The 24,906-nt window shown below is 44.9% G+C and overlaps 1 protein-coding gene across 1 annotated transcript in view; it reads left to right on the forward strand.

The window, feature by feature from the left end:
- Positions 1–3,740: 3,740 nt before the first annotated feature.
- Positions 3,741–24,906, forward strand: part of CFAP92 (cilia and flagella associated protein 92 (putative)) — a 57,884-nt gene continuing 36,718 nt past the window's right edge. The window contains exons 1-8 of the mRNA XM_055343902.1: positions 3,741–4,002; positions 5,070–5,260; positions 5,841–6,054; positions 9,337–9,465; positions 10,547–10,634; positions 11,694–11,818; positions 15,850–15,993; positions 20,151–20,335. Of these exons, the coding sequence (XP_055199877.1) occupies positions 3,741–4,002; positions 5,070–5,260; positions 5,841–6,054; positions 9,337–9,465; positions 10,547–10,634; positions 11,694–11,818; positions 15,850–15,993; positions 20,151–20,335 (1,338 nt within the window). The remainder of the gene's footprint in view (positions 4,003–5,069; positions 5,261–5,840; positions 6,055–9,336; positions 9,466–10,546; positions 10,635–11,693; positions 11,819–15,849; positions 15,994–20,150; positions 20,336–24,906) is intronic.

Below are 24,906 nucleotides of genomic sequence, written 5' to 3' on the forward strand. Positions count from 1 at the left end.
GACAGCATTTTTGATAAATATCTAAATGTTCAACCTCAATGTCCATTAACTGATGAACAGATAGGCAAAATGTGCATCACACAATGAAGCATTATTCAGCCATGAAAAGTAATGGAGTATTGATTAATACTACAGCATGAATGAACTTCAGAAACATTATGCTAAGCGAAAGAAGTCAGTCACGAAGCAAAGCCATATATCACATGACTCCATCTATGTGAAATGTCCAGAAAAGGGATAGGAAGTAGATTAGTGGTGACCTGGGGCTGGGGCTCAGAACAGAGATTAATCGTAAATGTGTATGAAGGGTCTTATTAGGAAGATAAAAATGTTCTAAAACTTATTTGTAGTGATGGTTTTGTCACTTGGTAAAGTCACTAAAAATCATTAAATTCTATACTTGAAATGGATGAATTTTGTGATATAAAATATACCTCAGTACAGCTATTAAAAAGGGGGGTTAGAGATGGCGAGGAGAAGACGGATATAGCTGTTCCCCAAATATGCATCCAGCTGCCAGAGGCTTGGGAGAACTTCAGAAAGCCTCAGGTGCCCATGGAAGCTTTGGCGCTCCCCTACCCTGCGAGGAAGAAGGACACAGTGATTGAATCCCTTCAGATTGCTCTGCACCGTGGCTTTGCCCTTCCTCCTATCCAGATGTGGAGTCTGTTCTTCATCCCCTTGGGTCTTGGCTGGCCCTTGTGACTTGCTCTGGTCAATGGATATGGTGGAAGTGATGCTGTGCCATTTTCAGGCCTAGGTGACAAAGGGCCTTGTAGCGTGCACCCCTGCCCTGAGAATGCCATTGGAGGAAGCCAGTCCAGCCAGGTGGAGCATGAAGGGTGGTCATGGTGGGGACGGAGGATTAAGGTACCCCAACTGCCATTTTGGAGCTTCCAGCCCTATTGATACAGATGATGCAGCCCAGTGAGTGAGTCTGACCCCCACCAGTGGTTGTCCAGCTGATCCACAGAACTGTAAAAAAATAATAAGTGGCTGTTGTTTTAATGCTGTTAAGTTTTGGGATGTTTTGCTATGCAGCAACAGACAACTGGAACACATGCCCTTTCTTCTTTACATGGACTTTGCCTGTCCTGAAGCCATCTTTGCTGACGGAGGTGTGATTTTGGATCCACCTTTCACAGCTGAGCGCCAGGTAGCACACCTTTGCCCTCACTCCATCCCATGACACGCTGGATCTTGACCTCGACACCATTTCTCTCAGGGTAGTGGTTCTAATCCTTGACTGTGGAATAGAGTCTTGGTGGAGGTAATTTTGAAAAATATGGGGGTCTGTTCCAGTTGTTTATTATCATGCAACAAATCATCTTAAACCTTAGTGCCTTTTTTTTTCCTTAGAGCCTTTTTTTTTAAAAAAGATTTTGTTTATGTATTCATGAAAGACACAGAGAGAAAGGCAGAAAGAGAAGCAGGCTCCTCACAGGGAGCCCGATGCAGGACTCAGTCCTAGGACCGAAGGATCACTCCCTGAGCCGAAGGCAGATGCTCAACCACTGAGCCACCCAGGTGCCCCTAAACCTTAGTGGCTTAAGACGAGAATAATTTATGTTGGTCATAAATCTGCAGTTTGGGGTGAACTTGGTGATAACAGCTGATTTTTGCTACACATAGTGTCAGTTGGGGGTGGCTTAAAGGCTGGGAGCTGGAATCTTTGGAAACCTGGCACTCTTGCATGTTTGGTGCTTGGGGCTGGGAGTCAGCTGGGAGCTCTGCTGGTGCTATGGCCAGCACATCTCCATGTGGACTTGCCATGTGGCTGCTTGTGCTTCTTCACAACATAGTGACTGAGTTCTTAGAATGAGCTCCCCAAATGGACAAAACAGAAGTAGATGGAGTTTGTATAAGCTGGCCTCAGAAGTCAGAGTGTCACTTTGGCTGAGATGATCACAAAGGTCTATCTGGGTTCAAAGGGGAAGGGACTAGGCCCACCACTGGATGGGAGGAGTGCCAACATCACTCTAGAAGAAGAATGTGTGGGAAGGAATCTATTGAAGTGACTCTCTTCAGAAAATACCCCGTGTTTACTGGTTCCTAAGCCCCACTGCTGGAGAATCAATGCTGCAGGTCTGGAGCGAAGCCTCAGGATTGAAGTTCTGACATACTCCCTGGTGATTCTGATGCATATTCAGGACCAGGCAATGGTGCTTTGTCTAAGACCTGTGGCCCCTCAATTCTGAGCTCAGAGCTGTCCCCACAGGAGATGCTGCAGAGGTTGCTGCGGTGAGTGGTCATGTGGTATGCTGTTCCCTCTGCTTGGAATACTTTCTCTTGCTTTCACTGCTTGGCAAGCCCCAAAGTTTGGCTTTTGTCACCTCCTCCATGAAACCTGTCCCTGGCTCCTGCCCCCTCTTGCCAGTCACCTTTGTGGTGTGTCCCTGCACGCCAGCGCCTTGGGCATTACATAGTCTATGTAGGGAGCAGAAGCCAGCCTCTCTCACCTGGGGGTTTGGGTGGGCGGGTATTCGCAGACTTTGGAGTCAGTCTGGACTTCAGTCCAGCGCTGCCAGGACACACTCACCCCTGTGGCCTCAGGCAGGTCGTGCCACTAGTCTAAGACTCAGTTTCCTCATCTCTTTAAGGACGTCAGCAACAGAAGCAGAGAGTGTGTGCGAAAGAGGTTCGGGGTAGGGTAGGGTTATCAGAGTTTTCAGAGCCCATGGCTTCTGCTGCCTTTATCAAAGAATGGGACGCAGGGGCTGCTGGCGGTATAAGGGGGAGCCCAAACCCCTGTCCCCTGTACTGTAGGGAAGGGCGAGGCATATAATAGGTGCTCACGTTCAGAGCAGGAATTCCTTAAAGGCTGAATGAATGAGTGGATGAAAGGAGGCCACTAGCTTCTGAATTTGGATACACCTTTTTTGCCAGACCTTGTCTGTGCACCTGGTGGGAGGGGCGGGAAGCCCCAACCCCCGGAGCCCCGCCCCGGAGCCCCGCCCCCGAAGCCCGGGCCGCGCCCGTCTCCTAGCAACTGTCCAACACAATTGCGCTGCGGCGTCCCGCGGGCCTCCCTGCGGCGGTGCGCCGGGCGGCTGTAGGGCAGGTGTGCGAGCGGACTGACGCCCGGGTCTGAGCCCAGGTTGCTGCCCAGCGCATCCCCCTGCAGGTACGGAAGGTCCCCCTCTATCTGCTGCTCCACCTGGGCACCCCTTTCTAAACAAAACCTTAGCTCGGGTTCCTCCTCCAGGGACCCTGAGGCCAGCACTCAAGGCCCACTCGAGTCTCGCCTCGGGGGTTCTCGCCCTCTTCGACCTCTCCAGGCTCTTGCACGTGCTGTCCCCTTGCCTGGTTCGCAGGTCCCCACATTGCAAACCCATCCTGTGCTCTCGCCCGAGGCTTCTCGAGGGGAAGCACCGGCTTCTCTCCCAGCCTTGCGGGTCTCCGTAAGTGCACTTACCTGGAGCTGGCGTTCCAGAGGGCCAGTGATTGATTTGTGAAAGGAGGAGCGGCTGGGGCGGGGAGGATAGACTCAAGTTGGAGAAACTGGGGATACTTATGATTACTGCCAGCCATCATGCTCTGTGGTTCATTGTTGAGTGCCTACTGTGTGCCAGGCAGTGTCCCAGGCCTTGACCCTTCAACCCAGGACAGGGAAGGGAAGGAGGGGAAAAGTGAGTCATCTTGAAAGAGGTGAAGCTTACCTCCTGGGAACAGAGGGAGGTGACAGCAGTGCCTTTATTTTCTTGCAGCCAGGAGTGCCACGCCTGTGGGTGCTCTTCAGAATGTCGCTGCACGCCTGGGAGTGGGAGGATGAGGACAGGGTGAGCATGGGGCCCATGTCCTCCATGGGCAGCTTTTACCAGTCTGGGAGTGAGTGTGATATGGAGGAGTACCTGAAGGTCAAAGCCCAAGTCCAGGAGTCAGACTCTGAGCACCCATTCAGCAGCGAGTCCTCATATGGGCCCGCCAGCACCTTCAACTCTGATGTGCCCCAGGTGGTTCCCTGCAAATTCATCATCTCACTGGCCCTCCCAGTGAACACTGGTAAGTGCTAGAGCTGAATCCCAACACCCACTCAAAAAGGGAGTGCACAGATGACCTTCTCCCAGAGGTTTGGGGCACCTAGGCTCCGTCTACTGTCTCCCCCAAGTGGGGTGCCCAATGCCAGCAGCAGAGCTCAGGAAAGAAACTGCAATTTTAGGGGGTCCACTGTGGGCTAGGCAAGTGAGTGATTAAATACACTCCATGTGCTTAATCTATCGGGCCTAGCAACTGTCAACAACCCTAATTATTCTATTTGTGGATGAATGAATGAGAAAGAGGTTAGGGCATTTCTTCCCATAAACTGGCTATCCATCACCAGGTTCCGTGTTTAAATTCTCAGATGTGCTGAATTAAAATCTCTGAATGTATAGGCATATCAGTTACCTTTTGCCCCCCAAATCCTGTGTAACAAATTTGAACAACTCCCCAAGCCCAGGGCTCCAAATGCAAATCCCTTGTTCTCCTGGATGGGCAGGTGGGGGGATCCAGGCTAGGCTCCCTGTGGTGGCTCTGCTCTGCTTCATGTGTGCCTCTCATCCTTCTGCTGGACATGTGGGTCGGCCAGACACATTCTGTGTGTCTCTGCTTTTCCTTAACAAGAGGGCAAGCCCAAACATCCAAGAACTCTTCAGGTCTTTGGGCACCTCCCGCACCTGCTAACATTTTTTGGGCCAGAGTGAATCACATGATTGAACGCCAAGATTAGGGGCAGAGTAAAGAACTCTTTTAGAGTTCTTTCGAATTGACCTATCTTCTGGGGAACTTGAACTTTTTTACTGCCAAGACCGGGGAAGGCAGGTGAAGCACCTCAGGTGAAAAATTTAAAGAGACACTCCCTCTCAGAGTCATGCACTGAATTTTTGTGCCCTGATGTCCAGTGCAGACCCTGTTAACTCTACTGGCTAGACGGACTGGACCTGCATCTCAGCCCCCAAGCAGGGCAAGCAGCACAGGAGTGGATGTTCTTCCACAGCATCAGGCTCTTTCTTGGTTCTAGAGAACTGTGGAGATGGGTGTACTTTGCCATGTGAGGTTCAAACAAGACTCATTAAATCCATGTCTTCTAGGTTATAAAGGAAAATATACAATTTTGATAGAAAAATATAGGAAACACCCTAAAATGGACAAACCTACTGCAAAGTATCGCCGTTACTACCACATTGAGTATTTCCTTCTGCCAGATGATGGGGAGCCTAAAAAAGTTGACATGGTGGTATTTCCAATGGTGGCCAAAGTGTTCCTGGATTCAGGAATTAAGGTGTGTGTGTACCTTGTATATAGTCTAATACTGCATAAGGTGTGCTTGCTTCCCCTGGAGCTTGCTAGAAATGCAGAATATTGGGATCCCTCCTGCCAGACCTACTGAATGAGAATCCACACTGACCTAAAAATACCAATTACTGAGCTTTCTATTTACATATCTTTATCTAGTAATTTCTTTGGTGGTTCAAAGTTTTTGCTCCTTTTGTGATTTCCTTCTCTGTATGAGTACCTGTGTATATCCATGTGCGCACACACGCCTGCCCGCACATACTCCCACCCTCCTGCCTGTGATCTGACTCTGGGTCAGTGTTTGGAAGTCACCAGAAAGGGCACGGTTTGCAGGTAATTGCTTTGTCTTTTCTGATGAACCCAGAAGTGTGATGGGCTCTAGCTGGGACACTTGTTTCCTGAGTGAGGTGGGAGCTGGGGGCGGGGTTGGGGGGAGCGCTGGGTACAAAAGGCAGGCAGGTGGAGAGCAGGGCTCAGAAGGCTGAGGCTGGCGGGGGTGAGGAATCTCAGGCTGCTGAGCCTCCCAGTCCTGCACACTTAAGGCCTCTCGGTGTTCTTTGACACAGACAGTAAGGCCTTGGCAAGAAGGGGACAAAGTCTGGGTGTCATGGACGCAGACTTTCAACATCAACATGACGAAGGAATTACTAAAGAAAATTAATTTTCACAAAATAACCATGAGGGTCTGGGACACCAAGGACAAGGTTTCGAGAAAAGTCAAGTATTACCGGTTAAAGACAACTGGGTATTCAGAAGATACAGGATGTTGTGGTGAGTCGAGTATTTGTGTTTTATTTGAAACATTGCTAGAGGTGCGTGACTTCTCACCAGTAACAGGAGCAGAGCCACTGTCCCCTCGTTTACTTCATCTCATCTTCCCCAGGGCACATGTTGATTTGTGTGTCCGTGGTGCACCATCCGTCCAGGACAAGCTTGAGCATCAGGAAGTAGCGCCTCATGGAGTTGTGTCTGTGGGTGGGCAGTGTCTGTGCATGCACATTGGTCACCACCTCTGCCTCCACCACATTTCTGGACTTCTGTTCCCAGGAAGCACTCACATGTCTCCTGACATGGGTGTTAGCTACTATCAAAAAAAAAAAAAAAAAAGACACCAAGAAACAAGAGAAAACTTTAAAATCCCATGATCCTGAGACAACCGTATTAGACCTTCTAGATTCTTATTTGGGTAAATATTTTATCAATACCAGAAAGTCTCCTCTTTAGCTCACTTCCAAGGAGAGAGCTAGGAGGAGTGGAAAAATCCAGGCTTTGAAGTCAGCCAGCTTAATCCAACCTGTCTCCCATCTTGAACTAGCCAGTGGCCTTGGGCACCCTTCCACTTCCTCTGGTTATATGCACCTGGGGCACAGGGATGGGAATGTCCCCCTACCTCCAGCAATAAAGAGGGTGTGTGTTGTCGCTAAAGAATTTAGAAGCTGTACTAAAATGCTATCAATTAAACTAGGCCGTGGCATTAATTTTAAGATGTATCCAGTTTTTAGAGATGTGAAAAGGTCATGGCAAGGTGCATCCGAGAATGGATGGAGTATGGTGCTATTATCACTATTGTTGGTGGCTTCAGACAAGTATAGTTACCCCCCAATTTACAGTGAGCAAAGAACACTGACACCTGCCTGAAGGGTGTGAGTCGGAACCCGTTTTTTGTGTGACTAGAAACCCTCTGCTTTCTCGGGCATTCCAGCCTGCCTTCTCGAGGAGCCTTTCTGGCCCTGGGGGCTTGCTGCTTCTGACTGTTCATCTTTCACTTATACCTGAGGTTTCCTGGTGCTGTTGGCATTTTGGGTCAGACCATTCCTTGTTGTGGGGGCTCCCTGTGCTTAGCAGCACTCCTGGCCTCCACCTGCTAGATGACAGGAGTAGCCTCCCAGTTGTGACAACCAAAATTTTCTTCAGACGTTGCCAAATGTCTCCTGGGGAGAGAAGCAGACTCACCCCTGGCTGAGAATCACTTGTTTATATCTACACTACTCATTGTAGGGTTTCTGTGTGAGAAAATGGCATTCAAGGTGACTTTTCTTTTTGGACCAAAGGAAAGACCCGCATCTTCAAAGTGTGGCATTCAAAATCACCTCTCTTAGATGTATTTGGAGTGTGCCTAGATGTAGGTTCCAGGGCCTACCCCAGAGCTGCTGAGCCAGAATTTCTGGTAAACATCTGCCCTGAAGTGAGCTCACATTGGAGCAGGGGTGTTGGGGCGGGTCTATCAGGAAGGCTTCCCTGAGAAGGGGCCAGAGGAGCCGAGTCTGGAAGGGTAAATGGAATCAGCTGGTCAGAAAAGGAAGGAGGCCTTGCAGGGAGGGCCATGGGCCTTTGTGAGTATTCTTGAAATGACAGCACTTGCTCTTCCTCAAACCCCATCTCAAGCCTGGCATCACTGCCTCTTATGTTAAATCATTTTTCCATAAGCTGTGAATGTTCACTTTGAAAAACAATTTAGAAATGACTAGCACCGGGGTGCCTGGGTGTCTCAGTGGCTGGGTGTCTGACTCTTGATTTCAGGTCAGGTCATGATCTCGGGGTTGTGGGATGACAGTCTCTGTGCTCACTGTGGAGTCTGCTTCTCACTCTCCCACTGCCCCTTCCCCATGCCTTTTTTTTTTCCTCTCTCAAATAAAGCAATCTTAAAAAAAGAGAGAGAGAGAAATTGACTAGGACAAGAGAGAAAGAAATAAGATCCCATGATGCCGGACCAGAGATAGTCATTGTTAACATTTCCCTGTGTGTTTTATATGTAAGGAGAACATTTTTAAAAAGATTTTATTTATTTATTCATGAGAGACACAGAGAGGGAGGCAGAGACATAGGCAGAGGGAGAAGCAGGAGGGTCCCCTGTGGGGACCCTGATGTGGGACTTGATACCAGGACCCCGAGATCATAATCTGAGCCAAAAGGAGATGCTCAACTACTGAGCCACCAGGTGCCCCAGGAGAACATTTTGATGAAAATGCATCTGGTGCACGTGTCATCTTAAGCCCTGCCTTTTTTCACTTTTAAAGCTATTTTCTTGATACTCCTGTCTCTCGGGAAGCCAGAAATGGCATGAGAGGTTGGCTCATGTTACAAAGAGGATAGGAAACATATTTGGGTGAACCATAGTTCCCATGTCATAACTTGTCAGTTTTTGGCTTGCTGGTCTTGAATGGAACATCCCATCTATTAGCCTGTCTCCTCTATTAAATCTGCTCAACTTCTTGGTTTCTCAGTCCTGGACAAAGACTATCATTTGTGAAGCCTTGAAGTCATGTGTGGCAACTGCTATGCCCTCAGCTCTTGGCTGTCTCTCTCTCCAACACTTGGTTGGTGCCCTGCCTGTGTTGTGTCTTTTGGGACTTTCTACCCCTTCAGCTGGCTCCTCCCTCTGCATCCAGGTTTCTTCCCTATCTCCTCTCTCCTACCATTGACTTGTCTATATCACTGCTTTGACCTTGGCACTTCATTGCTCTGCACCTTTTTATATTGGTATCTGTCCTTCAACACTGAATCCAATTGCACCTCCTTTTTTTTCAACTCTTTCCTGCATCTTCTATTATCTGCATTCATTCGTTCACTCCCTCGGCGCGTTCATTATTCCTCACCTAGTGGTTGCTGCTACAAACATGCAGAGTCCTGTATTGATAGAAATGAAAGATAGAAGGCTCATCTCCCTAGCTGACTGCAAGGAGTAGTTTTGACTTAATAAGTACCAGCTCTCTGGTAGTTTTGACTTAATAAGTACCAGCTCTCTGACCACAGGAAAGTTATAGAAGTGTCATACTCCCCATCTGTAAAATAGGGCAAGTGGAAGTGCCTTCCTTCAAGTGAAGTGTGGTGCTTAAATGGAACCACACAGGTCAAGTACTTAGTGGTCTCGTTTGGAAGAAGCCATTGCCAGTTAGTATTTTGAAGCAGCCTCCTGTGCAACTACTCCTGGTGGGCAGTGGCCCTGCCTGTCTTACCCACATGCTCCATCTCCGGCACCAGGAGAGTGCCGTACACATGGAAGGTGTTCTGTAAGCATTTCTGATTAACCTAGTCAATGATTCTTCTCCTGCATTCTAGAAGAAGTGAAAAATTTGGTTTTAAGTCAGAGAAGATTGTCTGCACAGGGTCCACACATCAGAGGGGAGTGGAACCAGGAGGATGCACGAGAGAAAACAGAAAAAGCAGGAAAGCACACAAAGTCTTTGCATGGTGAGTGGAGATGATCCCTGCGGACAAGTTAGGTGTGAATCTGGGGCAGGGACAGGGTTGGATTGGTGTTGCTGGTGCCGTGCATGTATACTGCTGTCCCTCGTGTGTATCAGCATCTCCGGCTGGTGCTAGCTCACTCTGGGAAAACAGAGCTGCTCTCAATGCGATCACTTTTTGTCACTGAACCTTTTTCTTTGCTTAATTTTTATTTTATGACTTATAAGACTTTTCTATATATGTGGGGTTTTTTTAGAAAAATTAGTGAAGGACAGCCTGGGTGGCTCAGCGGTTTAGCGCTGCCTTCAGCCCAGGGTGTGATCCTGGAGACCCAGGATGAGTCCCACGTCAGGCTCCCTGCATGGAGCCTGCTTCTCCCTCTGCCTGTGTCTCTCTGCCTCTCTCTCTCTGTGTGTCTCTCCTGAGTGAATAAATAAAACTTAAAAAAAAGGAGTAAGAAAAATTAGTGAATATAGAAAGGTATAAGACAAGCAGAAAAAACAATCTATAGGTCCATCACCAGGAACAAGCATTGCAATATTTGAGTTATTATATAATTTTGGCCAATTCCTTTGTTGTAAGGTTCTTTTTTTTTTTTTTACACAGATGATCTTGTCCTGGATACATAATTTTGTTTTCTGAGATTAATATGTCACCATGTACAGTTTCCTATTTACTTAAGAACTTGGCATAAACTCCATTTATGGTGACTACATAATTTTTCATTTGCTGGTAGCACTGTAACATTCCTTATAGGTGGGAATGTAGAGCTCTTGGGAGTGTTTTCAGTACTAATATAAACAGTGATGAATTGGACACTGGATAAATAATAGACTTTTTTCTTTCTTTCCCCCCCATGTGGATTGTTCTATAAGAAACTAGAGGCCTCCTCTTGCCTCCATTTGTCCAAATAATCATCAAGTCTGTATATTCATTTACTCATTAAAAATTAACCAATTTTTTTATGCTTACCACACACCCATCCCTCTGTCTGGTGACTGGCATTACAAAATGGGTAAAGGGCCCTCGTTTTTCAATGAACTAGAATGGAACAAGAAGTCCATTTGCTAATAAATATTATCAGATTCTCACCCAGCAGAGTCTGAAACTTTTTCCAAGATCTCCGAGGAATATGAAAAGATACTCAAAATGGAAGATCTTACTACAGTTCGGTAAGGATGGACCCATGTTATTTTGGGGAGTGGGAGCAGAACCCCTTCTTGTACAAGCTGTACAGACTCTCACCAAGAATCATGTGGATTTTTAGTAACTTTACTTAAGTCTGAGCTCATGCAATCCAGGTGACATTAAAGGAAGAGAGAAAGGAATGCTTGTGTTTATGAAGGCAAACATGCACCATGCTTTTGCACGTGTTGGTTTATCTCACTTAATCCTCATCATGGACACTCTGTGAAGTGGTGTTACTATTTCCGTTTTCTTCACAACATAACAGAGTGGTTAGCGATTTGCTCAAGGTTTTAAAACTGGAATTCTTGGGAATCTTGGGAGTGTAGGTAAAGCCAGGACTCCAACCCATATCTTTGGATCACCAAGTCCACAGCCTTTCCTGCTGTGAATGCATTTGCTTTTGGAGCCTAAGAAGGACCCGGAGAAAGAGATTCCTTGGATGCTGTGGGGACCAGAGGTAGAATGGAGGCCCAGCTGGTGGCTTGGGAGAATGGGATGTGGAGAACAAAGAGGCTATGTCATTAAAAAATCTTGACTTTTAAAAAATAGTTTTTGTGTTGATTTGAGAAGAATTGACCTTCTTACATTGTGAAGTTTTCCTATCCATGATTATGGTATATCGTTTCACCTAATTCAGCTTTGCCTCTATGATTTTAATAATTATTTTTTTTTCTAGATGTTGGATTGAATTTTGACTGCTTTTATAAAATATATATTATTTTCCATAATATTTCTAGTTGGCTAGAAATTGATAGTACAAGTGTGGTCTGCAGAGCAATAGCATTAGTATTACTGGGAACTTGTTAAAAATGTGGAATGTCAGCTCCACCCCAGGTTACTAAGCCATAACCTGAATTTTATTTAACGGCATTTCCAGGTGATTCGTATGCACACTGCAATTTAAGAAGAATTGGCTCGAGGAATGCAATGTCATTAAAAAAAAAAACAACTTCTCACATTTAGTCCAGTGAATACATTCTTAGATCTGATCTCTGATTTTTTTTTTTTACCTTCATTTATTTTTCTCTTTGGGAATTTTCTAGATGGAGTATATCAAGAGAAACAGCTGTTTCTTTGGGAGCAGTAGCTGGGACGGAGGTGAAGGAATTAACTGAAAGATCATCATTTAGCAGCTTAACAAACATGTTAGAAAAGCAAAAATTTCAAAGTAAGTTAGGATGGGATTTTGGAATTTTATAATATAACTAGACTTGGAAGAATTATGAAATATTTCAAATTCAGAATACTTTAGAAAGATTCTTTGATATCTGACCCAATGTTACTCGAAATTGAAAGAACACTCCATCTCACCTCATCCAGCCATCCCCACCACCCACCCATCCATCCATTTCATCCCATTCACTTACCCACTTCATCCCACCCAACCACACTACATCCCTCCTCACTCCATCAATGTTTCTGTGCTCCTGACTCATGGTGTCATGAACACGGGGAGCATGAAAATCTCTAATGTTGGCTGTAGACTTTCAAATAAATAACTACTGTCCTATTTGACAGATACTAATGTTGGGGAAGCACTAACGAGGTTATGGAAAGAATCTTGGAAGATAAGTTATTTGCTTTCTTTAAAAAAAGAATTTATTTATTCATGAGGGACACAGAGAGAGGCAAAGACACAGGCAGAGGGAGAAGCAGGCTCCGCATTGGGAGCCTGATGTGGGACTCAATCCCAGGACCCCAGGATCATGACCTGACCAAAGGCAGACACTCAACCACTGAGTCACCCAGGTGCCCCAAGTTATTTGCTTCTTATGGTGGAATGAGGGAAATGGCGTCCCACTTTGCAGGAGTCACTCACACAGAAGCTTACAGTCATAGCAACAGACCGAGGGGCAATGGTCCTCATAAGCCACTACATTGATGTCTTCATTCTTTTTTTTTTTTTTTTTAAATTTTTTTTAAATTTATTTATGATAGTCATACAGAGAGAGAGAGAGAGGCAGAGACACAGGCAGAGGAAGAAGCAGGCTCCATGCACCGGGAGCCCGACGTGGGATTCGATCCCGGATCTCCAGGATCGCGCCCTGGGCCAAAGGCAGGCGCCAAACCGCTGCGCCACCCAGGGATCCCTGATGTCTTCATTCTTGACCTTGTTCTCCTCACCAGTTTTTTAGCAAGCAATTAGGTTTCCAGTATGGGGTGGAATATTCTAGAGCTGGTGCACTTGCTGCCTCCTGGGGTGGCCCACTTCCTGTTTGTACAGCTGTAACTGCTACAAATCATTTCCTTAACTCTCTATCAATTAATCTGCTTTTCCTGGTTTGAGTTGAACATTGGGAAACTGCAGAGAGAAGTGACTGCTTGCCGCGGGCTCTCTGCCAGGCTTCACAAACACAGTTGCTCACATTCCTATTCTTAAGGCCCTAAAAGACTAGTTCATACTTTCATATCTGCACACCTTCAACCCTTTCTGAGTTTTCTCTTTTCCAGATTAAACAGCCTTGCTTGGGATCCCTGGGTGGCGCAGCGGTTTGGCGCTTGCCTTTGGCCCAGGGCGCGATCCTGGAGACCCGGGATCGAATCCCACGTCGGGCTCCCGGTGCATGGAACCTGCTTCTCCCTCTGCCTATGTCTCTGCCTCTCTCTCTCTCACTGTGTGACTATCATAAATAAATAAAAATTAAAAAAAAAAAAAGATTTAAACAGCCTTGCTTTTCAAAAAAGTTCCATAAGCATTTTAATGAGCTATTCAAACCATCCTTTTTATTTTGAAACAAATAGAATACACAGAAAATACAACAATGTATTACAATTTAGGTGTTAATATTTTGCCATATTTTCTTAATTTCTTTCTTGCTCTTTTTTTCCTTGCTCTTTCCTCATCTTTTCTCCTTACCCTTCCCTCCCCTCCCTCCACCTCCCTCCTCCTTCCCTCCTTTCCTTCCTTCCTCTCTTCCTTCCTTCTTTTTGAGAAAGAAAAGCTTACAGATACAGTTTGTTTCCTTTGTACCCTGTGCTTTTAAGGAGCATACCCTAGGGTGCCTGAGTGGCTCAGTTGGTTAAACATCTGCCTTTGGCTCAGGGCCTGATCCCAAGGTCCTAGGATCCAGCCTGTGTAGGGCTCCCTGCTCAGTGAGGGGTCTTCCTTTCCCTCTGCCCTTCCCCCTACTTATGCTCTCCTTCTCTTTCTCTTAAATAGTCTTTTTTTAAAAAGCATATCCTTTTTTTTTTAAAAAAAGATTTTATTATTTATTCATGAGAGACACAGAGAGACAGAGAGGCAGAGAGATAGGCAGAGGGAGAAGCAGGCTCCATGCCAGGAGCCCGACGTGGGACTCGATCCCGGGACTCCAGGATCGCGCCCTGGGCCAAAGGCAGGCGCTAAACCACTGTGCCACCCAGGGATCCCTGAGGGATCCTTTTTAAAGCATATCCTATCCTGCATAGAAATTGGTGTGACCCTTCGCTGCCACCCTTTTCTTTCTGACACATCCATACAACATTGTATTGATTTTTGTTTTTATGAGTTACAGAGATGATTTCATACTGTACGTACCTTCCTGCAACTTACTCTTTGCTTTAAGTTTGATTCTGAGATTTATTTGTGTTTATATATGTAAGACCAGCTCCAGCAGCTCCTTCTTTGTAACTTCTGTAGATGCCCCATTAGATGGATGTGCCATCCGTCACCCGTGGACTCCCCACTGAGGGACATTTGGGTTGTCTCCAATTTCCCACTGTCACCAACATTGTGATAGTGAGCGTCCTTGTGCAGGTCTCTATTTGCATGTTCCAGAGAGTCTAGGGCATTTGTCCAGTGGGATCACAGGGCCTGGGAAACGCACCTTGACCCTTCAGGAGATACTGCTGGTTTACTCTCTGGTTGTACCTATTTGCCTTCCTGACAGAAGTCCTGAGAATTCCAGCTTTTTCACGTTATCAGCCATGCTTGGCATGGTCAGGGGCTTACTTCCTGATTCCTCGTGGGGTTGATAGCATCTCATACGCTTATTTGGTCACAATCCTATGTGATTTGCCTGTCCTGTTTCTTTGCTTATTTTTCTGTTGGGTTTTACACTTTTTTAAAAAGATTGTTTGTTATTTATTTATTTATTTATTTATCAGAGCAAGTGCACAAGTGGTATAGGGGAGGAGGAGTAGAGGCAGAGGGAGAAGCAGAGGCCCTGCTGCGTAGGGAACCCGACTGAGGGCTCAATCCCAGGACCCCAAGATCATGACGTGAGCTGCAGGCAGACGCTTAATGGACTGAGCAACCCAGGAGCCCCTGGGTTTACATTTTTTCTCGCTGTTCCATAAGCTCTATTTTTCACATCTTCTGGATAATTACGCATTGCCACTTAGATGCCTGTAAACATCAGAGGCCAGGGTAACTTTTACTTTATGTACGCTGTCTTGTTTTTCACACCAGTCATTAACTATTCCTATTTTGTACTTTTGATAGAGTTTAAGAAATCCTTCCTCATCCAGACATCAGTAGAGCTGATGTATTCTTCTAATGATTTTGAAGTTTTTTGTTTTCCACTGTTAGTCTGCCATTCATTTTGCATATGGCATGAGGTGCCAAGTAATTTCCTTTGCCTCCAAATGGATAGCAGTACAATTAACGGACTAGTCCATCCTTCCCTCTGATCTGAAACACCACCTCTGGCATCTACTGAGTCCCCCTTATGCATGCAGTATATTTCTGGGCTTTTGATAGTCTGTTCCATTGGTCTTTATATATATCACGGAACAACTAGCTCATGGCTTTAATTACCATAGACATATAGATCTTATTGTCTCTTTTTTTTTTTCTGGATCTAAGCTGAGTATTTATGTAGCTTTGCTCATTTACTTCTCTCACACCCTAAAAATTGCTGTTGCCTCCATTCTCCAGATAAGGTGATTGAGGCTCAGAATGGGTAAGGGGGGAGATGTGGTTCTGGAACCTTGTGATTCAACTCCAAAGCCTGAACCTCAGCCCTACACTGTGGTTAAGAGCTGACTTGAGGGAGAAATTTGGCATCTGGTGGTGCTGTGATCATCATCCAACCTCAGCCCCCTCTGCCTGTTAACTGACAACCAGTCAGCTGTCCATATTTAGACCTCTTCAGGGTGCTGGGGCAGGGCAGCAGCACAAAGGCACCTTTCTGAATCTCTGCAGCATGTGTGCATTCACATATGGTAGCTTGTATATGAGCTCCTTTGAACACTTATTTCCTTCCTTTGATTGCACAGTTAAACAGAAGGAGTCAGAGGGGAGAAAGAAGAGCCAGAAGAGAAGGAAAAGATCTCAGGAGGAGGAAGTTGACCTCAAGGTGGAAGGACATTGGAAGCATGGTGCCTTCTCCACTGAGCTGGTGGTGATGCCACTCCTCGCAGGTGGTTACCCCTGGTCCCAACAGGTTTTGGTCATCTTGTCACATATGGCCAGGATGTCCATAAACAGGATGCTTGCGTTGACCAAGCCTCTGTTCCGCCACCTAGTTTCACGTTCACAGTCACTTCAGCAAAGTGGAGGTAAGCGTCTCCACTGTACAGAGGAGAAAAGGGAGGCACAGAGAGGTCACGTGTATCGCTCAAGATCACACAGCAAGTAAGGGTGAGGCCAGGATTTGAACTCAGGACTGATTCCAAAGAAACCTGTGAGAATAACTGTCCTGATCCTGTTTGCTAAAATAAGATGCCGCTTTTTATAAACACCTTCCTGCAGATTGTTATGCAAACATCTAGTGGAGGAAATGGGGAAAGGAGTCAGTATTTCTGCCATCATGTCATTTACTGCTCGAGACAAACTTGGAATCTGCCAGCGAACTCATAGGGGTGCTGTTGGGGTGCCTGTCCCTTGCTCTGGGAGGACTCAAGTCCCAGAAGGCAGAGCAACTCACCTGAGGTCACATAGGTCTGGGACAGAACAGGAGTTTCGTTCTTTTGCTTTGTAAGATCTATCACAATTTAGAAACTAGATTTTCTATGGTTTGACAAATAATAAGTAGGTTTGCATGTTGTATCTGTACGTTTTGATAATGGAAAGCTCAATATATTTTGGGTAAAATTATGTGACTTCATCTTAAAAATAGTAATATGGGGGGAGACCCTTTTTTTCTTTTCAGAGAAAATAATTGCCTGCCTGCTTCCTCGTAAGTGAGTTTGCTTGGGCCATCAGGGTGGATGTGTGCCCTCTGCTGGCCAACCTGCAGAAATTTAGGCTGCTGTCGAGATGGGCAACCCCTGCGGCCACTTGTGATTTTACCTCATAGAAGTTGTCCCGCAGGTGCTGGGAAAAATCACAATTTTCACAAGTTCTTGTGCTGATGTTGATACGTTTTGATAAATACTATTATCTTTTTAGTTTTCACTTTTTTTTTTCAGATCTTATTTATTCATTTGAGAGAGAGCGCGAGCTAGAGAGAGAGGAAACACTACCAGGGTCAGGGCAGAGGCAGAGGGAGAAGCAGGCTCTGCACTGAGCGGGGAGCCTGATGCTGGACTCCATCCTAGGACCCTGAGGGCATGACCTGAGCCCAAGGCAGATGCTCAGCTGGCAGAGCCACCCAGGCATCCCTCTAGTTTTCACTTTTAAATGGATTTTTGAAAATCAGTTTTTACCTAAAGTTGGGCCTTTGAGGCTGTCTTAGCTTTTCACTGACACAGGAGTCTTTTCTGGAGAAGTGAATTTTCAGAGGCTCTTGCCCACTCTGAGGCTGTGCTCCAGGAGGACTCAGCGTCTCCAGCAGTGGTTGCATGCTCCTGCTGGGAGCAGACATCTCCGGGGGATGCTTTGTGGGCTGAATCCCCAAGAGAAACCCCTGCCTTTGGGTGGATGAGCTCCAGATGACCTGCTAACTTTGCATTAAGGTGACTTTGCTTCTTAATTTTGTTGTGAGAGGAAGGAGCAGTTCAGATGGTCTCAACCGGTTTGGTATGACCATTTCCAGCAGGGTGAAGCCAAGAGTTGTCTGGGTCTCCCTTCTCTCCAATTTGTGCCGTCCTGGCCCTGACAGTTATTCCTAGAGCACCAGTGACAAACAGACTTTGAACAAGTTGCCCACTTTCTCTGAGTCCTTCAACTCGCGTTCTCATCTGTAGAAGAGGGGTGAGAATTCCCACCCTAGAGGGCTGCAGGAAGGGTCACGGGAGATGGTGTGTATGAACTGCTTAGCAGGGACTCTTGCACACAGTAGGACTCAGAGAGGTCACTGGTGTGGAGGTGGTAGCTGTCTCTGTCAGAACATTTGGGTGGGCTGGATACAGGGCGCTGGGCGTCCAGCAAGGAAGACAGAAAGATAAACCTCCTCCCTTGTACTGATATCATGGTTTATGGTCAAAAGCAAAGAAGGACCTTGGCTTGGCAGGCTAACTGTATATTTGTTTTTGCCATAAAATAATAGCGTAAGATTATTCCAAAACCAGCATGATCACTTTTGGTAATCATCTTCAATTTCAAATTAGGCCCTTGGCGTTGTATCCCTTAGTGGTGTGTACTGATTGGCCAGGAACCCATTAAGATTCCAGAAAGATTCTGTGTTTGGAATGAACTCTTGTTTTTACTGCTTAGTGGAGAGGCCAAGTATAGGTGGGCAGGGCTGGTTTGGACATGGATTCCATGGCTTATTGACCAGGAGACCTTGGATAATTTCTTAACATCTCTGGATCTCAGCTTCCCTAAGTTTCTGAATGGTGATTTTTTTTTTTAAGATTTTCTTTATATGGGACACCTGAGTGGATCAGCCAGTTGGGTGTCTATCTTCAGCTCAGATGTGATCCCAGGGTCCTGAGATCAACTCTCCCATCAGGCTCCTTGCTTGGCAGGGAGCCTGCTTCTCTCTCTGCCTGCCATTCCCCCTGCTTGTACTCTTGCGTTCTCTCTCTCAGACAAATAGATGAATAAAATCTTAGGAAAAAGAATATTTATTTATTTGAGAGAGAGAGCCCAGGCAGGGGGAGCGGCAGAGGAAGAGGGAGAAGCAGACTCCCCACTGAGCAGGGAGCCTGACATGGGGGGGGTGGTTCGGTCCCAGGACCCCGGGATCATGACCTGAGCCAAAGGCAGGTGCTTAACCCACTGAACCACCCAGGTGACCCCTGAATGATGACTGAGTGCATGTTTGCACTTGAAATTTCTTCTAAACTGGGCAGCCTTTCCCATGAAAATATTTACAACATTCTAGAATACAAATCATGGTTAGTTATGGCCTTAATGGGTTAGCTTTGTTGGAGAGAAAGACATGGGAGCACTGAGGGCTGTCCCCAGGAGCTGCACATGGCCCCATGCTCACGGCCTGTGCACATAGCTGCACACCACTGGCCCATGACTTGTTTTGGAAGGGACTCTTCATTCTGAGCGTGAGTGACTGGGCTTTTGTGTGCTTTAGGAATATGTTCACAAGCATCGTGAAGGGAATAGATCTGGTCTTTTTGAGCATGCACTATGTGCTGGATGGTGTTCCCAGCACCTTTGCAAACATCAACCCTCTTAATCCTCTTCACCCTAAGAATGGCAGGATCTCTGCCCATTTTGCACTTGAGGAAATTAAGCCTCAGAGAGCTTCTAAGAGGTTCAGGATGTGAGCCCAGGCCTCTCTTCTTGAACAGCTGGAGGGTTTTACCTACCCCCATCCTGTCCCACACCAATAGGTCTCTACCTGGTAAAATGCATGGACCCCTTTCATGAGAAAAATATTCTCACAGCTACCTGTGTGCCATGCAGTGGCTCCATTCACCCACCCCTTTCCCTAGTTGTGCTATATAACAAAACTGTCATAGCAGGAGGTGACCGTGCTTGATTTGGCTCCAATGTCCCAGTTCCATTCTACATCAGTACCTATGCTTTTCTCATTGGACCACACCAGTTAAAGTAGCACCATTGGCCACCGTAGCAGAGACACTGGCATTATGTGTTTTTGAATGTGTTCTGTTCTAAAATAATTGCCTAGAGCAGCACTCTCCAATAGAGCTTTCTGCGGTGATGGGACTACTCTAGCTCTGTGCTGTCTGGTCCAGTAGCTCATAGCTACACATGGCTACTGAGCATTTGAAATATGACTCATGTGATGAAGGAACTGCATTTTGAGTTGTCCTTCATTTTAATTTAAAGTTAAGTAGCCACACATGGCCAGTAGTTACTGTACTAGAATGATGGTTCTAAACTGCCTGGGGAGCTTTTAAAAACCCTTGGAGTGGAGGCTATGTGCCAGACTAAGTAAATCAGACTGCTTGAGGGTACCATCCAAGCATCGGTATTCCTGTAGATGATTCAGGAAATGCTTATAATATTACAAGATGATCATCAAAATTAAATCACCACAATTGAATTCTCTTAGGTAACTTACAGGACCTCAGTTTGAGAAACTGGCATATATATAATGTTGCCAGTAGGTGTTTGCCAATTCTATTAATTTTTTTTTTTTTTACGTTTTCTTCTTTTGGTTATAATTTATCATTGGCTCTTCGCAGGTTGTCTGATCCCTCTGTGCTTGTCTTGGGGCTGTCATGAGTAACAGTCTAATGCTGTGTGTGTTTTCCTCCCCACCCCCCAGGATGGCAAACTGTTGTGAGTCGTGGCAGAGGGAAGTCTGCCAGCATTTTAGATTGTTTTCTGACTTTAAAAACAGAAGTTCCTATCATGACCGAGGAGCAAAAGCAGGACTTAAACCCCCTGACCATAAAGATCAAGTGTGTTTCCTGTCTTCCATCACAACCTGTTCCCCACCATGAACTAGAGGTAAGAATGAGCCAGAAGAACTGATTTGAGAGCATTTTTCCCCATCCAGTTGCCCATTACATGTCATCTCTAAATCCCTCCAATGGCCTTATGTGAGATGTATCGTCATCTCCATTTCACCATGTAGGATCTCACAGTGAGACATGACAGATTAGGTTCCTGGGTTTAGGAGCTACCAATTCTTTTTTTTTTTTTAAGATTTTATTTATTTATTCATGAGAGACACACAGAGAGAGGCAGAGACATTGGCAGAGGGAGAAGCAGGCTCCCCGCTGAGCAGGGAGCCCCAGGTGGGGCTTAAACCCAGGACCCTGAGATCATGCGCTGAACCAAAAGCAGATGCTCAACCACTGAGCCACCCAGGTGCCCAGGAGCTACTAATTCTTGATGCCTCCTCACTACACTGCAGGTGTCCTTCAAATGCAGGTAGTAATCCTCCCTTCAGAAGGAGCACCCAGGCTTCATGAACACAGCAAGAGTGCTCCCATAGGAGCTCACTATTTTGAACCAACCGGGTTCAGCACTGATGTTTATCCTGGGAGTTTCCTTTTTCCTCTTCTGGTGGGATCCTTGTCTCCTGGATTCTGTGCTCCTCATGCTTGGTTTGCTATCTGGTTTTGCTGGACCACATCTTCCTGTGGCTTCCTGAGAAACAGTTAAGCTGAGCCACCCAGGGATCCCCCATGTAACTGTCACTGTACTCCAGACACAGAACTCAGGCAGCCCGGGTGGCTCAGTTGTTTGGCGCCGCCTTCAGCTCAGGGTGTGATCCTGGAGACCCAAGGATTGAGTCCTACGTTAGGTTCCCTGCATGGAGCCTACTTCTCCCTCTGCCTGTGTCTCTGCCTCTCTTTCTCTCTACATCTCTCATGAATAAATAATTAAAATCTTAAAAAAAAAAAAAGACACAGAACTCTTCCATCACCATAAAGATCTCTCATCCTACCCCTTTATTGTCACAATTACTTCCAAACCTAGCACCATCCTTAACCACTGTGTTTTCCATCTCCATAATTTTGTCAGTTTGAGAATGTTATTGTTGTGGGTTGAATTGTGTTCCCTCAAAAAGGCATATTGAACACTTAACTGCCAGAACTCAGAATGTGACTTAATTTAGAAATTAGGTTTTTACAGAGGTAATCAAGTTAAAATGTGGTCATCAGGATGGGCCCTAATCCAATATGACTGATGTCCTTATGAAAAAGGGAAATTCAGATGTAGAGACGTAGACAGAATGAAGACTATATGAAGAGATGTAGAGAGAATGCCATGTAATGAAGAATTATGCTGTCTTAAGGCAGGAAATGTCTGGGCCTACCAGAAGCTGGAAGAGGCAAGGAAGGATCCTTCCTTAGCACCCTCAGAGGAAACATGGCCTTGCTGACACCATGATTTTGCACTTTTAGCATTCAGAACAATGAATTTCTGTTGTGCTAAGCTGCTCAGTTTCTGGTAATTTATTATGGCAGTCCCAGAAAATGAACAGTTATATAAATGGAAACACCCAGCATGTGACCTTGTGAGATTGGCTCCCCTGCTCCATTCAGCATAATGCTTTTGCATTTAGCTGAGTCATTTTTATTCACTTTTTAAAAAAAAGATTTATTTATTTATTTATTCAGAGAGAGAGAGAGAGAGAGAGAGAGGCAGAGACACAGGCAGAGGGAGAAGCAGATTCCATGCAGGGAGCCTGACGTGGGACTCGATCCCGGGTCTCCAGGATCACACCCCGGGCTGCAGGCGGCGCTAAACCGCTGCACCACTGGGGCTGCCCATTTTAATTCACTTTCAATTGTTTTTTTAGGCCATTTACTTTTAATGTAATTATTGATATTTTAGAGTTTAAGTCTGTCATTTTAAAAGAAAACAAAGAGAACATTAGCAGGGGGAGGGGCAGAGAGAGGGAAAAGCAGACTCCCCCCTGAGCAGGGAGCCTGACTTGGGACTTGATCCCAGGACCTCAGGATTATCACCTGAGCTGAAGGCAGACACTTAACTGACTGAGCCATCCAGGCACCCAAGTCTGCCATCTTAACATTCATTTTCTGTTTTCTCTGGTTTTTTTTTTGTTTGTTTGTTTTTTTTTTGTTTTTTTTTCTTGCCTTCCTGTGGGTTGTTTGAAAACTTTTTAGAATTCTATTTTGATTTATCTACAGTATTTCTGAATGTATCTCTTTGTACAGGTTTTAAGTGGTTGCTCCAGAAATTACATTATGCATACATAACTTATCACAGTCTACAGGTGTCAACATCTTTCCAGTCAGAGTGAAGTTTAGAAACCTTCAAATCTGTTTACCCTATCTCACTTATAATTGTCTTAAATATTTCCTCTACATAGACTGAGACTCACACCAGATGATGTTATACTTTTTGCTTCAACTGTCAAATGCAATTTAGAAAACTCAAGAGGAAAAAGAAAGTGTATTGTATTTACCTATAGATTTGCTCTTTCTAATGTTCTTTTTTCTTTTCTGATGTTCCAAGATTTCTTTTTCTTTTAAAATTATTTGTTTCAAGAACTTCCTTTAGTCACTCTTTAGGGTAGATGTGCTGACAACAAATTCTCTTAGTTTTTCTTTGTCTAAGGATGTCTTCATTTCTCCTCTATTCCTGAAGGCTAGCTTCATTTGATTTAGAATTTGGGGTTCACATTTCTTTTTCTTCAGCATTTGAAAAAAGTCATGCCACTTTTTTTGACCTTTATGGTTTTTTGCTGAGAAATCAACTGTCATTTGAATTGTTCTTTCCCAATAGAAGTTTGTTTTGTCTCTGGTTTTCAGAAGTTTGGCTCTATGTCTCTGGGTTTATCCTGTTGGGTTCACTCAGTTTTCTGAAACTTAAGGTTATGTCTTTTTGTCAAATTTGGGAGATTTCAGCCATTATTTATTCATATTTATATTTATATTCATATTCATATTTATATTTACATTTATTTGTTTATTTGTTTATTTATTTATTTATTTATGATAGACATAGAAAGAGAGGCAGAGACACAGGCAGAGGGAGAAGCAGGCTCCATGCCAGGAGTCCAACGCCGGACTCGACCCTGGGACTCCAGGATTGCGCCCCGGGCCAAAGGCAGGCGCCAAACCGCTGAGCCACCCAGGGATCCCCTATTTTTTTTTTAAAAAAGATTTTCTTTATTTGAGAGAGAGAGCACATGTGTGTGCAAGTGGGGGGGGAGGGGCAGGGGGGGAGAGAGAGAGAGAGAGGGAGAAAAGCAGACTCTGTGCTGAGTACAGAGCCCCATGTGGGACTTGATCCCAGGACCCGGAGATCATGACCTGAGTGGAACTCAAGAGTCTGAGCCACTCAGATGCCCCAGCTATTATTTCTTTAAATACCTTTTAGCATTTTCCTTTTTCTTCTCTGCTCCTGGGACTCCAATGTCATGAATGTTAGTTCATTTTTTATAGTCCCACAGGTCCCTAAAGTTCTGTTCATTTTTTTTTACTCTATGTTCTTCAGATTGGGTACCTTATATTGTTTTATCTTCTGTTATTGAACTCATCCACTGAGTTTTAAAATTTCAGTCATTGTATTTTTCAATTCTAAGATTTCCATTTGGTTCTTCTTTATATCTTCTGTTTCTTTGATGAAACTTAAAATTTTTTTCATTCGATTCAATCATGTTCACACTTGCTTTAAAATTCTTGTCAGATAATTCCAAGATATGTCACTTTGGTGTTAGCATCTGTTGATTGTCATTTCTCACTTTAGATGGGATTTCCCAGGTTCTTGGTATGATAAGTGATTTTTGAATTATATATTGGACATATTAGATATTAAGTTATGAGACTCTGGATCCTATTTAAATCTTCCATTTTAAATCTGCCAGTGGAAGAAGGGGAACACTGTTTTATTCCCATTAGGCAGAGGTGGCCATCTGGGTTCCCCACTCGGCAACCATGCCCTGGGGACATATACCATACTGTTTTGATTACTGCAGCTTTGTAATAGAACTTGAAGTCTGGAGTTTGATGCCTCCACCTTTGCTTTTCTTTTTCAGGACTGCTTTGGCTACTTGGGGTCTTTTGTGATTCCATACAAATTTTAGGATTGTTCTAGTTATGTGAAAAATGCTCTTGGTATTTTGATAGACATTGCATTAAGTGTATGGATTGCTTTGGATAGTATAAACATTTTAACAGTATTTCTTCTTCCAATCCATGAGCATGGAATGCCTTGCCATGTCTTCAGGTCATCTTGGATTTCTTTCATCAATGTTTTTATAGTTGTAGGAATACAAGTCTTTCATCTCTTTGGTTAAGTTTGTTCTTAGATATTTTATTGTTTTTGGTGTAATTGTGAATGGAATTGTTTTCTTAATTTTACATTCTGTTGCTTCATTATTAGTGTATAGAAATGCAGTGGATTTCTTTACATTAATTTTGTATCCTACAACTTTACTGAATTCATTTATTCTGGCAGTTTTTTTGGTGGGGTCTTTCAGGTTTTCTATATATAGTATCATGTCACCTATAAATAGTGCAAGTTTTACTTCTTCCTTACTTTACTTCTTCCTTACTTCCTTGGGTGCTTTTTATTTCTTTTTGTTGTCTGTTTGCTGT

Source organism: Nyctereutes procyonoides, unplaced genomic scaffold (assembly GCF_905146905.1).
Source record: "Nyctereutes procyonoides isolate TBG_1078 unplaced genomic scaffold, NYPRO_anot_genome, whole genome shotgun sequence".
Classification (NCBI taxonomy): domain Eukaryota; kingdom Metazoa; phylum Chordata; class Mammalia; order Carnivora; family Canidae; genus Nyctereutes; species Nyctereutes procyonoides.